General features: G+C 40.4%; 2 protein-coding genes across 4 annotated transcripts in view; both read left to right on the top strand.

Moving 5' to 3' along the window:
• The window catches only part of LOC122399726 (sodium-dependent transporter bedraggled), a 56090-nt gene extending 42217 nt beyond the window's left edge, over positions 1-13873 (top strand). For 2 of the 3 annotated variants that reach the window (XM_043400623.1, XM_043400624.1), the window contains exons 4-14: positions 4818-4996; positions 5640-5856; positions 6509-6759; positions 7348-7571; positions 7647-7803; positions 8186-8466; positions 8643-8774; positions 10654-10881; positions 10944-11141; positions 11508-11555; positions 12263-13873. In XM_043400623.1, the coding sequence (XP_043256558.1) occupies positions 4818-4996; positions 5640-5856; positions 6509-6759; positions 7348-7571; positions 7647-7803; positions 8186-8466; positions 8643-8774; positions 10654-10881; positions 10944-11141; positions 11508-11555; positions 12263-13087 (2740 nt within the window). In that variant the 3' untranslated portion in view covers positions 13088-13873. The remainder of the gene's footprint in view (positions 1-4817; positions 4997-5639; positions 5857-6508; positions 6760-7347; positions 7572-7646; positions 7804-8185; positions 8467-8642; positions 8775-10653; positions 10882-10943; positions 11142-11507; positions 11556-12262) is intronic. The other variant, XM_043400625.1, reaches the window with a different exon arrangement.
• LOC122399727 (TNF receptor-associated factor 5) lies at positions 8826-10570 on the top strand. The gene has a single exon (XM_043400626.1). It carries the CDS (start codon positions 8959-8961, stop codon positions 10375-10377), a length of 1419 nt encoding a protein of 472 aa, XP_043256561.1. The 5' UTR covers positions 8826-8958; the 3' UTR covers positions 10378-10570.
• Positions 13874-14401: the final 528 nt, after the last annotated feature.

The raw sequence follows: 14401 nt of genomic DNA, 5'->3' as shown, positions 1-14401 counted from the left end.
AGGCTAATAACTCGAGTAGTCGACGCGTGGAACCGTAGATAAAACAAAAATGGCGCGGAATGGTTTTCCATACATTCCTCTTACCACGACTACTCAAGCAGCCGCCATCTTTAAAACTATTACACATTCTCAGATGAAAAAATTCAAGTAACTTCGTGAGATACGTATAAATAACGGTGCTAAGTTTAAATCTAATATCTTCAGTATTTTTCCTTTTATAAAATTTCAAAAATGTGAATTTTTCGGGAACCCCCTTAAGCGATGAATAATCACTTTCATCGACGAAACACAGCTTTGAAATTGCATTTAATTTGCAAAGTAAACGCTAATAACTCGAGTAGTCGACGCGTGGAACCGTAGATAAAACAAAAATGGCGCGGAATGGTTTTCCATACATTTCTCTTACCACGATTACTCAAGCAGCCGCCATCTTTAAAACTATTACACATTCTCAAATGAAAAAATTCAAGTAACTTCGTAAGATACGTATAAATAACGGTACAAAGTTTAAACTTGATATCTTCAGTAGTTTTTCTTTTATAAAATTTCAAAAATGTGAATTTTTCGGGAACCCCCTTTAGCTGTGAATAATCACTTTCATCGATGTAATACAGCTTTAAAATTGCATTTAATTTGCAAAGTAAACACTAATAACTCGAGTAGTCGACGCGTGGAACCGTAGATAAAACAAAAATGGCGCGGGAATGGTTTTCCATACATTCCTCTTACCACGATTACTCAAGCAGCCGCCATCTTTAAAACTATTACACATTCTCAAATGAAAAAATTCAAGTAACTTCGTAAGATACGTATAAATAACGGTACAAAGTTTAAACTTGATATCTTCAGTAGTTTTTCTTTTATAAAATTTCAAAAATGTGAATTTTTCGGGAACCCCCTTTAGCTGTGAATAATCACTTTCATCGACGAAACACAGCTTTAAAATTGCTTTTAATTTGCAAAGTAAACGCTAATAACTCGAGTAGTCGACGCGTGGAACCGTAGATAAAACAAAAATGGCGCGGAATGGTTTTCCATACATTCCTCTTACCACGACTACTCAAGCAGCCGCCATCTTTAAAACTATTACACATTCTCAGATGAAAAAATTCAAGTAACTTCGTGAGATACGTATAAATAACACTGCAAAGTTTAAACTTGATATCTTCAGTAGTTTTTCTTTTATAAAATTTAAAAAATGTGAATTTTTCGGGAACCCCCTTAAGCGATGAATAATCACTTTCATCGACGAAACTCAGCTTTAAAATTGCTTTTAATTTGCAAAGTAAAGGCTAATAACTCGAGTAGTCGACGCGTGGAACCGTAGATAAAACAAAAATGGCGCGGAATGGTTTTCCATACATTCCTCTTACCACGACTACTCAAGCAGCCGCCATCTTTAAAACTATTACACATTCTCAGATGAAAAAATTCAAGTAACTTCGTGAGATACGTATAAATAACGGTGCTAAGTTTAAATCTAATATCTTCAGTATTTTTCCTTTTATAAAATTTCAAAAATGTGAATTTTTCGGGAACCCCCTTAAGCGATGAATAATCACTTTCATCGACGAAACACAGCTTTGAAATTGCATTTAATTTGCAAAGTAAACGCTAATAACTCGAGTAGTCGACGCGTGGAACCGTAGATAAAACAAAAATGGCGCGGAATGGTTTTCCATACATTTCTCTTACCACGATTACTCAAGCAGCCGCCATCTTTAAAACTATTACACATTCTCAAATGAAAAAATTCAAGTAACTTCGTAAGATACGTATAAATAACGGTACAAAGTTTAAACTTGATATCTTCAGTAGTTTTTCTTTTATAAAATTTCAAAAATGTGAATTTTTCGGGAACCCCCTTTAGCTGTGAATAATCACTTTCATCGACGAAACACAGCTTTAAAATTGCTTTTAATTTGCAAAGTAAACGCTAATAACTCGAGTAGTCGATGCGTGGAACCGTAGATAAAACAAAAATGGCGCGGAATGGTTTTCCATACATACCTCTTACCACGACCACTCAAGCAGCCGCCATCTTTAAAACTATTACACATTCTCAGATGAAAAAATTCAAGTAACTTCGTGAGATACGTATAAATAACGGTGCAAAGTTTAAACCTGATATCTCCAGTAGTTTTTCTTTTATAAAATCTCAAAAATGTGAATTTTTCGGGAACCCCCTTTAGCTGTGAATAATCACTTTCATCGACGAAACACAGCTTTGAAATTGCATTTAATTTGCAAAGTAAACGCTAATAACTCGAGTAGTCGATGCGTGGAACCGTACATAAAACAAAAATGGCGCAGAATGGTTTGCCAGAGCTAGAGTTTCAAGGGGGTTTTCGCGATAACAAGGATTCGTTAACCGGGATCGCGGCGATCTCCTTACTCATACTCGTATGAATAATTCACGTATGGTCGTCTTAAACGTCAAGAAGGACTAAGATTGGCGCAACGAAGGCGACGTAGACGCTAAGTTTCCGTATTCCTCGATCGAAACAAGGTCCAGTTGCGCCTTTAAGGTGGATCCACGTAGGAGTGCTCGGCCTCTCTTAAGCATTCGCCTCTCTATTCCCCCGATAACGGTACACCCGTGATCCTCGATCTGTTATCGACACTACCGTGAGATCCTTAGCTCGTAATCCACGGTTTGCTTAACCATTGCGCGCTTTATTTTATCGTAACTTGCATTCTACCGCCTCGACGCAAATGGCGGCCATTTAAACCTTTCGAATCGTTAACACTATCGCTACGAGGCAAACCTTAAGAAATGATCTTAAAAAATCACCAACCACATTCCACTCTGCTTCCTAATACGGGGGAAAAAATCTTAATTAAATAAAGAAAATTTAATTACGAAATGTGAACATCTGTAACCTAGTAAATACATATTTTAAAATTTATTGCAAGTCGATTGAAATGAAAAGATTTGATAAAAAGAATTGTTTTTGGATCAGATAAATTTATATCGAATCGTTTTTGACTTGAATTCAGCATCGATTCGAGTTTACCTCGCAGTTCGAGATGCCCTGGTATGGAATCGATTGTCGTAACGAGGTCTCGATCGACCGTGAATTATCTTCGACAACGATGACAAATGCGATACATTTACGTTCGACCCAGTTTTACGACTGATCGATACGGCCTCCAGCATGATTATTTTACGCAGTGTTATCGGGAATCGATAAGCACGCGCCAGCAACAACTAACGCGGTGTTTAATGTTTATGCAATACTTCATTTCGTTTTACGGGCTGCTTAAGAAATGATCTGCAATTCATCGAACTAAAATACATTTACTTGGCATTTTACGGCTACGAGAATAACAGTCAATGTTAACAAATTGACTCATTAGCAAAACAAATCAGTAAAAGTTTGATTTTAAACTCAGATTTCATGGAGTTTGGTTTTTTATGCATCTCTTGGAAAGAAGACAATTGTTTCTTCACTGTTGGTATTTTACAGTTATAGGAATTGAAATCATCATTAACAATTGTTTATTGACAAACCTAAACAGTAAAATGTTGATTTTAAATTCAAATTTCACCTCAAAACGGGCGCCATTTTGTTTTTTCATGTATCACTTAGAGAGATGACGCCATCTTGTTTTTTCACGTATTATTTACAAAGAATACGAACTTTCCTTCGTTTTTGTATTTTTCAGCTACAAGAATTAAAATCAATATTGATAATTATTTATTAATAGATCAAAACAGTAAAAATTTGATTGTAAATTCATATTTCTTGAGTTCTGTCCAGATTTATTTCCTTTAACATCTCAAACCAGGCGCCATCTTGTTTTTCCGTGTATCACTTAAAGGGAAGACGCCATCTTGTTTTTTTACATATGCCTTAGAAAGAATACAATCTTTCCTTTCTTCTTTGTATTTTACAGCTATAAGAATTAAAATCAACATTAACAATTGTTTATTGACAAACCTAAACAGTAAAATGTTGATTTTAAATTCAAATTTCACCTCAAAACGGGCGCCATTTTGTTTTTTCATGTATCACGTAGAGAGAAGACGCCATTTTGTTTTTTCACGTATCATTTAGAAAGAATACAATCTTTCCTTTCTTCTTTGTATTTTTCAGCTACAAAAATTAAAATCAATATTGACAATGATTTATTAACAAACCAAAACAGTAAAAATTTGATTGTAAATTCATATTTCTTGAGTTTTGTCCAGATTTATTTACTTCAAGATCTCAAACCAGGCGCCATCTTGTTTATCGTTTGTTAGAGAGAAGACGCCATCTTGTTTTTTCACGTATCATTTAGAGAGAAGACAATCTTTCCTTTCTTCTTTGCATTTTGCATCTACAAAAATTACAATCAATACTGATAATTATTTATTTACAAAACAGTACAAAATTTTATTTTAAATTCACATTTCTTGAGTTTCTGTCCAGATTTATTTACTTTAACATCTCAAACCAGGCGCCATCTTGTTTTTTCACTTATTATTTAGAAAGAATACAATCTTTCCTTTCTTCTTTGCATTTTGCAGCTACAAAAATTACAATCAATACTGATAATTATTTATTAATAAATCCAAACAGTAAAAATTTGATTGTAAATTCATATTTCTTAAGTTCTGTCCAGATTTATTTCCTTTAACATCTCAAATCAGGCGCCATCTTGCTCTTTCCGTGTATCACTTGGAGAGAAGACGCCATCTTGTTTTTTTACATATGCCTTTAGAAAGAATACAATCTTTCCTTTTTTCTTTGTATTTTTCAGCTACAAGAATTGAAATCGATATTGACAATTGTTTATTAACGAGCCAAAATTGTTTATTGTTTGTTCAGGATATGCGAAAGGCAAAGAGACGTCGACAGGGACGAGGACAGAGGAGAGGACGACGACGAGGACGCGAATCCATTGGGGAAGTGGCCACACGCTCTTAGTCCTGCGTTAGCGTGCCTTAGTTGCACCCTTGGTCTTTTTAATATAAGTAGATTCTCTATCCTTAGTATACAATTTGGAGGTGAGTCCCGGAAGATAGATTGCCACAGGGACTTAGAACGAAACGTAAACTACCGGTATTATATCGATATTTTCCGGTTACGTCTGCTAGAACGCCTAATAGAAATCGAGGTATGGAAATAAACGAGAATGGTCCAGAAAATATTAGCAAATTCAATTTGTAATAATCACGAAAATATATATCTTGCGTTTTCATTGTTAGTTTTCCTTATTTTAAAAACATTTCTACGCGTAAAGTAACAAGTTACACATTCTCGAGACCTTGCACAGAGCCCGATTATCACCTTTTTGAGAGATGATTCAACGATCATGACATCCAGCGTAGGCGTGCGTAGTTTTCTTCGTCGAAAATTATCGATCATCTTGATATCATCTTTTATTATTAAACACGATAAATTACGAGTCTGAAACGCACTCTGATAATAGAAAAGTGAATTAAAAGAAAAATGAAAGTTTATTTATTTACATTTTAAGAGGCTAGAGATCGGTATCGAGAAAACCAGGAAAATACCGGTATTAATCACGGTTTTATTTCAGTGTCGGGTATATTTACGATCCCGAAATAATTTTCGGTTTTAAGTCTCTGAGTCGAAATAAATAAAAAGGACAAAATAAAAACATACGTTCTCTGTTTCTCTTTCCAGTAAATTTCATTGTACAGTTCCTGATTTTGTCTCTGATATTGGGCATTCCACTTTTGACGTTGCACGTGTGCCTCGGGCAAAGATTAGCGGCTGGATCCGTGGATATGTGGAAAATTTCGCCCCTTTTCCAGGGCGTCGGTATAGCTCTGTTAATTGCACAAGCGTTTATCGGTACCTACAGTATAGTCGGGGTGTCCTGGATGTTCGTGTACTTCAGGTACGGCCATTTTCTTTTTGAGCGTTGATATTATGCATTTACGATGAAAATATTTTAGATATAGGTATACTAATGTTTTTATTTAACACTAGATGGCTATAAATGAAAAACTTTATCTGTAATCAAGGAATTAAACACATTCAAAAATAACGTACCGAAATCACCAGTCACTAAAAATCGTACAAGTTGGTACGACTGTAATCATTCGGGGAATACCCCATGTTTTTTAAATGTAGTGTTGGTAGCCCTTTGTTTGCTTGTTTTACTAAGCAAAGTCCATAAATTAGTGTGCAGTGGGTGTAAAATAATAAAAATGAAACAAACTTTTATTGAAGAACGAAACTTGGTTATTTATCGCTATAAAAATAAAAAAAGTTATAATGAAATTTGTCAAGTTATGAACAGAAGCAGAAGTACAATCCAATATATAATTGACAGATGATTTCAGTGTGTCATTTTCAAATATGTATAATTTGTTGATAGTAAATATTTTTATTTATAATTAGTATGCATTGAATAAAGACACATTAATGTAATTATCTCACTGTATCTACTCCTGACTAAATGGAGGATTTTCAAAAGCTCAAAGAAAAAGTTACTATTTGTATTTAGAGTTACTGAATTGCATCGACAAATTTCTTTATTTTTCCAGGGATTCGTTCATAACGAAGCAGGACAAGTACCGCTGGGCAGAGCCATTTTCTTTGTACAGGGAGGACAAGCCGGCGCAGAACGCCAGCACCTTGAACAAACTGTACGAAACTGTGCCGGATTATTTTAGCGGAGTGGTGTTGCAAAGGCAGCAATTGCACGAGTCGGATTCCGGCGTAGTGACGTTAAAATTTCAAGTAGCTTTCAACTTGGCCGTCGTTTGGATGATCGTGTTCGTTTCGTTGAGCAAAGGTACTAGCATTCCCTCTAAAAACACCATGATTCACCGCAAGTTCATTTATTCTATAAATACACCTTGTAAACACTACGGTATCATTCCTGCGAAACAGTGCATGCAAATAAACTCGCTTACTCCCACTTTAACCCCTTAACGTTCATGCCCGAGTCTGACTGCTTTGAAAAACGATATTTGTTTAATCTAATGGTTTAAGGGTTGATAATATTTGTTTTCCTTCAAATTATACGTCGGATACAACATTGTAATTAACAAAAACCGCAGTTTTAGAAACAAATCCAATAAAGAAAACTGATCATTCTTGGTTAGCCCGAAAAATATGAGCGTTAAGGGGTTAAAACCAGAAACATTCAAATGTAACTAAGGAGGAAGGAAACTCGTATGAGAACAGTGTTTTCGTTGCGTTTCCTTCATCGAAACTTACAAAACAGAGTACTCGTAGCAATTAAATATAACTACATTGCCACCAAACACTAACGTTACAAATCTAGTTCCTCGAAACAAATTTAAAACACTGTTCTATCTACTCTTTTCTGTGCAGACGTACAATGTTTAAATTCTATTTGATCTTATTAAAATTTCAGGCTTGAGATCTTATGGTAAAGTGGTGTACGTTTTCACACTGGTGCCTGTGTTTGGCACGCTGGTGCTGTGCACAAAATTGCTCGGCCTCACGCCTCCAGGGTCTATACATCAGCTTTTTCCTGCCACCGTGGGGACCGAGTTCTTCATAAACGGGAAATCGTGGGTGGCGGCGTCCATCGAGGTTTTCCTCACCTGGGGATTACTAGGCGCAGCCGCCATGCAGGTAATTGCCCCACGGACACCATAAACGCGTGTTCGAATAACGGAAAAAAACTCGAACGGAATATCGGTTTTCCAGATAGCTGCGCACAACAAGCACAAGCATCTTCTGCAACGGGACACGAGCCTCGTGATAGTGCTAACGATAGTGGTTCTCCTACTCGCGGCATTTCTGGCGAACACTTGCGTGCAGATTCTCAAGCATCACGGGTATATTTACATTCCGAGTTCCTTCGGTAAGTGAAGCCAACAGGTGCATAATTTCTTGTCCGCGTTTAATGGTTCTGACTGGTTCGGAGTCTATTTTTAGCCCTTAACTGGTAAACAAAATATTAGATCGTTCATTTTTAGTAGACAAAACGGTTGAAAATCATGAAAGCATGTTCGACAAAAGAGATTCCACTGAAACTTAGCATTAAAACAATTGACGTCTAGGCTGGAATACTTAATGTATCTGGTACAAGGTTTCCCTTTCATCAGGGTTCATTCCTGGCTGTTGTACTTACAGATAATAGCGTTAATTAGTTTCTTTCATCGTTTGTATCATCTGGATAGTTTGGAAAGACAAAAGATGGGACTCTGACCGAGGATTGTATTTAAAGATAGTTTCTATTTCAGAAAGAATATCATCGTACGTGTTTATGAGGCACGTGAATCAGCCAGCACCGCCGGGATACAGCAGCACACCAGAGAGATTTATGGCCCACGCGTCGTTTATCGTCGGTGAGCGTGTAATTCGTCCCGGCGCGGATTCCAGCGTAGAATCTGGTTATCAAGTTCTGAGACTTTCCACCGAATTGGTCCCTGCGACGCTGGCATTGCTCGGCACAGAGCAAGTGTCACCATTCTGGGCGGTACTCTTCTACTTTGTGCTGATTCTCTTTGGAATTGCTCAACAGGTACATGCAATATGTATTCAAACGCAAATAATACCCAAGATCCAAGTCTTTAAGCACACAGATGCCTGAATCCTCTTGGAACGCCCGTGGCAAGAGATAGAATCATTCGGTTTAAGGCTCATAATAAGAGCTCATTTCAACAAACATAATAAGCTACATAATTTCTGGTGTTACAGCTGGCAATATGGCACTGCGTGATAACCGGGATCATGGCCATCAACACAAAAGTGATGAAACTCTGGGAAACGACCATCACCTTCTTCAGCTGCGCTTGTGCATACATACTGGGCCTACCCTTGGCCACCGAGGTACATAAATATTCTCTAATAAACTAGCCTTTCAAAGTGGAGCGTAGTCGTTGCTATCGCGTGGTAATCGGAGTACTTATCAGATATACCCCATAATATTTTATTTGCTCTGATAACGATTATCAGTCTAAGAACAAGCGAGGCGCTTCGTCAGTATCGCTAGAGTCATTGTCGTTGATTGAAGATGAGTAACCGCGTAAATTCCGTGGTACGTCGAAGCGTACCTTGCTACTTCTGCAACGATTTTTTGGAGGAGAGGTACCTGAACGATCACCTGAAGCATTGTGGCTCGGTTTTGGAGGAATGTGCCTACAAGTGTGGCGTTTACGTGCCACGGAGGAACATGGAGGACCATCGAGGGACTTGTAATAGGAACGGTTCGAGGAGGAACAGTCAGATAAGCGAGGTCCAAGACACTTTATGGAGGAACAAAATATTCTCAGCTTTGACGTTGCTTCGCTCCGCGTTGAACGAGGAGGAGAGGGAACGCAAGAACCTTCAAGTTAACGTGTCTCGGTGTTTCAAGTTGCTGCACTCCCAGCAGGAGGCCATCGACATCTTGCGGTTCCAAGCGGCGGAAATGACGGGGGAGTGTCGTCAGGGGAACGCTGCCTTGAATCAGCGATTGAGCACGTTGGAATCTAGTCGTGATGACATGGAGCACCGTACCAGACTGAGCTTCCAACAGATCTCCGAGCAACTGAAGCTGCTGCACGTCGAGCTCACCGATGAACAGAGCAAAAAGGACGAGGTGCTGGGCGATTGGTGCATAGAGCTGAAAGATCTGAAGACGTATCTGGCGCAGGAGAGCGCCCACGTGAGCGGGATGTGGCAAGAACAGCAACAGTTGATCCACGACCTCAAGCTGGAGCTGGAGATGAGGTGTAAGAGCTCGAACGAGCTGACGTCTCAACAGAAGGCTCTCGCTGAGAAAGTCGACGCTCTCAGCGAAGAAGTACGCAAGCAGACGTCGGTGGTGGACGAGCACAAGTGCACCATCAAAGGGCTGAAGTTTCAGACGAAGGAGAACCTGAAGTATCTGGAAGAGCTGATCAGAGAGAGCTCCAAGCCCAATGTTGCGGAGCTGGTGGAGTGTCCATGTGAACAGGAACACGAGGAGCAGTTTCCAACCAATGGTAGGCTCCTCTGGAGGATCGATCGTTACAAAGAGAAAATGTCCGACGCCAAAGAGAGCGATTGCGCGCTGTACAGCCCAAGATTCTCCAACAAGGAGTACGGGTACACGCTGAGGCTGGAGTTGTTCCTGAACGGTATAGGCCAGTGGAAAGATCGCCACATAATAGGCTGCCTTCGCGTGGAAAATGGAAAGTGGGACCCTCTGTTGGACTGGCCCTGCGTCCTCCGAGCCTCCGTCGCTTTGAGGAACCAGGAAAACCCTGCAAACGACGTGAAGAAGCTGGTCAAGGCTGTTGGCTATGATAGAACGAACCAGAACGTCGACAGAGACTCCGGAATTTATATGTTCATTCCTCATACGACCTTGACCCGGTACACCGGGTATGTTAAGGACGACACGTTGTTCCTGGACATTCAAGTGAGGGATATAAAAACCAGCGCTTCCGCGTCGTCTCTAGTGTCGTGAGCGATGGAGTGGCTGATACAATCGTTGACAGAAAGAACAAAGTAAATACATGGGGCCCTGAGTGTACTCCAAATAACACTATTTGCACAGATATATTGATACTGTTTCAGATTATAGTGGAATGTAAAGGAATGTTTTTGATAGAGTTTTTTAGTAGTAAAACACGTTGAATTCTTGAGGCAAAAGTTGCAGTCTTAGCATATGCCCACACCTGGGCAAATACACTGTCCCTCTTCCTGCAATCAAATCCACATGTGATGTTACTTCTGTTCCCAGGTGGGCATACATATCGTGTACTATCTGGATTACACAATTGGTGGCTCGTGGTGGATAATGATCTTATATTTGGTGCAAGTCGGTGCTGTGTTCGCGGTGCGGGGACGACCTCACAGCGGAGAGGCGGTCGTTGCAGAGTTGTTCCCACCTACAGGTCGGTGTCTCAGGCACTGGGCTGGACCACTCTTGTCGTTCACGTGGAACGTCGTGCTACCAGTCATTCTCATGGTGAGTCATCATACTATGACCAGTAATCGCAGAACCACGTCAAACGATTATCTAATCAACAGGTTCTCAGCATCACGGTATTCAAAAACGCCGGATTCCGTGAGCTCTACTCTTATCGACGGACTGCCAGAGATTACTGGACGGTGCTCTCGAGGCAACTCGGAGCCATCATTCAACTGATACCGATACTAACCATACCTGCAGTGGCTATCATACAGACCTGTCGTTATCTGAACAACGGCCCACCCGATATATTTGATGTAAGGATCCCAGTGAGCTTTGGTAAACCTGGACTATCGATGTGACAAAACGACATAAGCTTCTCGGGTTTTAGAACAATATGCATGGAAGTATTCTCAACGCTAGAAAGACTGAAACTTAGTATATACCTATATCGCCCAAAAGCAGTCAAAATGGCTTCCTTTGGGCAATCTGGTGTTAAATGAACGCATGCGCTGTGCATGTTGCTCTAAAGGCCCACAGAGATGTGTCACCATTGGATATCGAAGAGCAAACAAAGATAAAACCTTATGTTTTCCTGCAACTGTCGATATCAAGTGCGATATAATACTCCGAAATTTGTCTCCTGATCCACTAACACGACCGCCTTCTTTGTTTGTGCTAAGACCAATCAAGTGGCAGTTAACGTAAATCACTGCGAGCAGTGTAACGGCGTAAGTTCTCATTTCTAACCTCACAGCATGCTCGAAATCGTCCTGCACCATTGAACACGCTAACAAACGTGCAAACTGTTTTGCAGATTAAATTCAATTCTTCTATTTTTAGTAGTAACACCATTTATCTTCTATTTTTAATTTTTAAATTCTCTATTTTCTTCTACCTGTTTCCTGTTTCTTGCTCCAGTTATTCCCCTCCTTTCTACTCTTTTAACTCCTCCCCCCCTTCATCATCTTCTTTTCCCCTTACCTCTCCTGCAATCCTAACCTCGCCTTCAGCCGACGCTTGCAACTAAAATTGAAGTTAACCTTAACCTATTACAGAAGACAATAAAACTAAAATAACACTACTTAGTTACTAAATATCACTACCCCGTTAGGAACATACTCCTCTTCCTCCTAACTTTCACCGCCTATCGCGACCCGTCTCTAAATTCAATTTGCAATGGGTGAATCCGTGTACAGTGTACAGTCTCTTAACACTTTACCGACCGATAGCCTATTAATCGACTGTTTTACCGGCTAACGCTTACCGACCGATAGCCTATTAATCAACTGTTTTATCGGCCGGCGTTTACCGACCGATAGCCGATTAATCAACCGCTACCGGTCGATAAAGTGTTAAAAATTGCATGCCTAGACCAGGGAATATCCCCTCAAACATTGAACAGTGAACACACCTTGACGGTAACTACGTTTTGCAGAGAATCCAACTGCTGTACCGACCCTCTCTGGAGCCGGATGACCCTAGAACAGCTCAAACGCATATCGGGAACGACACTAGTACCAGCATCCACGGTAATGGAATCGTCACTGCGACCACGGAGGTGCCGTTCGAGGATCCGCCGCCAAAGTACACGCCACCGCCCAGTTACACGACAGCCACAGGGGCTAGGATAGCGAAGATGCTGAGACAGAGCTTCAGAAGAAGCGTGAGACGAATAGCGAACGTGCTGGGTGAGAGCAGCACGCCCAGGCAGAGGCCAGCGTTGCAACCGCCGCCACCGGACTACGCGACCGTCCTCGTGGAAATGAATCAAGGCAGACAGACGCAGGACGTGGCGATCCACATCGCCGAGGCGAGGACAGAGATCTCCGTCGCGAACGCACGGAGCAACGCGATGGAGAGACACAGGCCTAACACCATCGACAGATCGACGAGGATCGGCGTGGTGACGCCGCGTGCGGTCGAGCGTACCCATTCGACGCTCGAGAGGACTCGTACGAGACAGTGCGCCACCGTGTCGAGCAGCTCGAACCTGACCGCGGTCGACGTAGCGAATTTACTTCGTAGTAGCATTAGGAGAGGTACTGCGAGGACCCAGCAGTCACTGCGCAGAAGCTTCTGCCACGACGAGCCGACGGTGGCGGCCTCTGTCGAGAATCTAGTCGAGGCGGCCGCGCCGATCGGCGAGGAATCATTGGTCCTGCCGAAGGACGTGTCTCTAGTCTCCGATGAACAGGCTAACGACGATAGCGACGACAAAAAGACTGCCGTAGAGACGGACGAGTCCGTTTCCGTGATATAGACTCTGTCCTTCGTTCCGAGTTTTTTTTTCTATCCAAGAACGTCCCAACGTCACGCAACGATTCACGCGTGCGTTGCCTTTTTAATCGCGCGCTTACCGCGGCGATCTTGAACCAACGACCGAGAAATTTATTCTTATTCTTTAGACTGAATTCAGTATTTCCTTTTCCTTTTCGTTAGTCTTGTCATGCCCGACGAATAACCGCATAATCTCGTCGTTCCACTTACCGCGACGATTGTATCGAGAACGAGATGAATAAAACGTACAACGAACTCTCGCGGAGCTTCGATTATATCGCTGTGTAGATCCATTACGACTTCGAACCGGTGTAATTTACAATTTTTCGGCATTCTTGTTCGAGACTGCGCGCAGGATGAATACGTCGATGTAATATACTGCTGTTAGTCTCCTGGTAGTTTTAGAGTATTAATGTATATAGTATTTTAACGAATCATTTACAAGATAAATTTTTGCTTGTCGCGCGTTTCGTAACGTTAACGTTTTCGTTTTATTGGCCGCAATTGTATAGTCCGTCCACCGTCCATCGAGGCCTGTACTATACTTTCTGGCCGATGGGTCGAACAAAATTGCGGCGAACTAGTGATTGTACGCGTTGCAATGGAAAGATTGTACGTTACGTATTATATGGCAATACGAATAGACGAAATAAGATCAAGCAAGAAAAGCAATGTAAAAAATGTATTGTTATTTACATGATTACGTAGTTGTAGAGTGCCGCAAATATTCTAATAATATTTCATAAGTGTAACTGCTATACCTGATATTATGGACCATAATAAAGTTTTTATGTTCTTTTGTAATTATCTTGTAATCTTTCTTTCGAATTCTTGATTTTTCATATTTTTTTTCTCGCAAGTGAGTAGGATTTCAAGGGTATAAGTATTCACTAAAAATGATTGCAATTGACCCCTGCAACCAAAAATAATTTTTTTAGAACGATTTTAAATTTTTCTTTTTTTGTTGAAAAATTTAGGGACTTCCCCTCTGCCAATTTTTCTTAAGATTCGTTTTTGATTTTTAATAATTTTGTTTGGCGCCCTATAGAAAAGTTGTGTAATAATTTTTTGTAGGTATTCGTGAGCTCTACTTCGGGAAAAAATTTCAATGAGATACGTTCACTATGGTAGGAGTTATGGCCGTTTGAAAATTGGACCAATTTTAGGGGGGTTTTTCTCACTTTACGGTGTCAAGGAACAAGTGTTTCAATATTGTTAGAATTTCTACATATTCTCCACTAAAATACGCGTTGTTTGTATTTTGATAAAGATTTTAAAGAGTTTACATTTCCATAAA

This window comes from Colletes gigas, unplaced genomic scaffold, assembly GCF_013123115.1.
Source record: "Colletes gigas isolate AHSC1104 unplaced genomic scaffold, ASM1312311v1 Colletes_gigas_Sc00015, whole genome shotgun sequence".
Classification (NCBI taxonomy): domain Eukaryota; kingdom Metazoa; phylum Arthropoda; class Insecta; order Hymenoptera; family Colletidae; genus Colletes; species Colletes gigas.
Note: the sequence above shows the minus strand (reverse complement) of the source record. Positions and strands in the feature narration are given on the sequence as shown.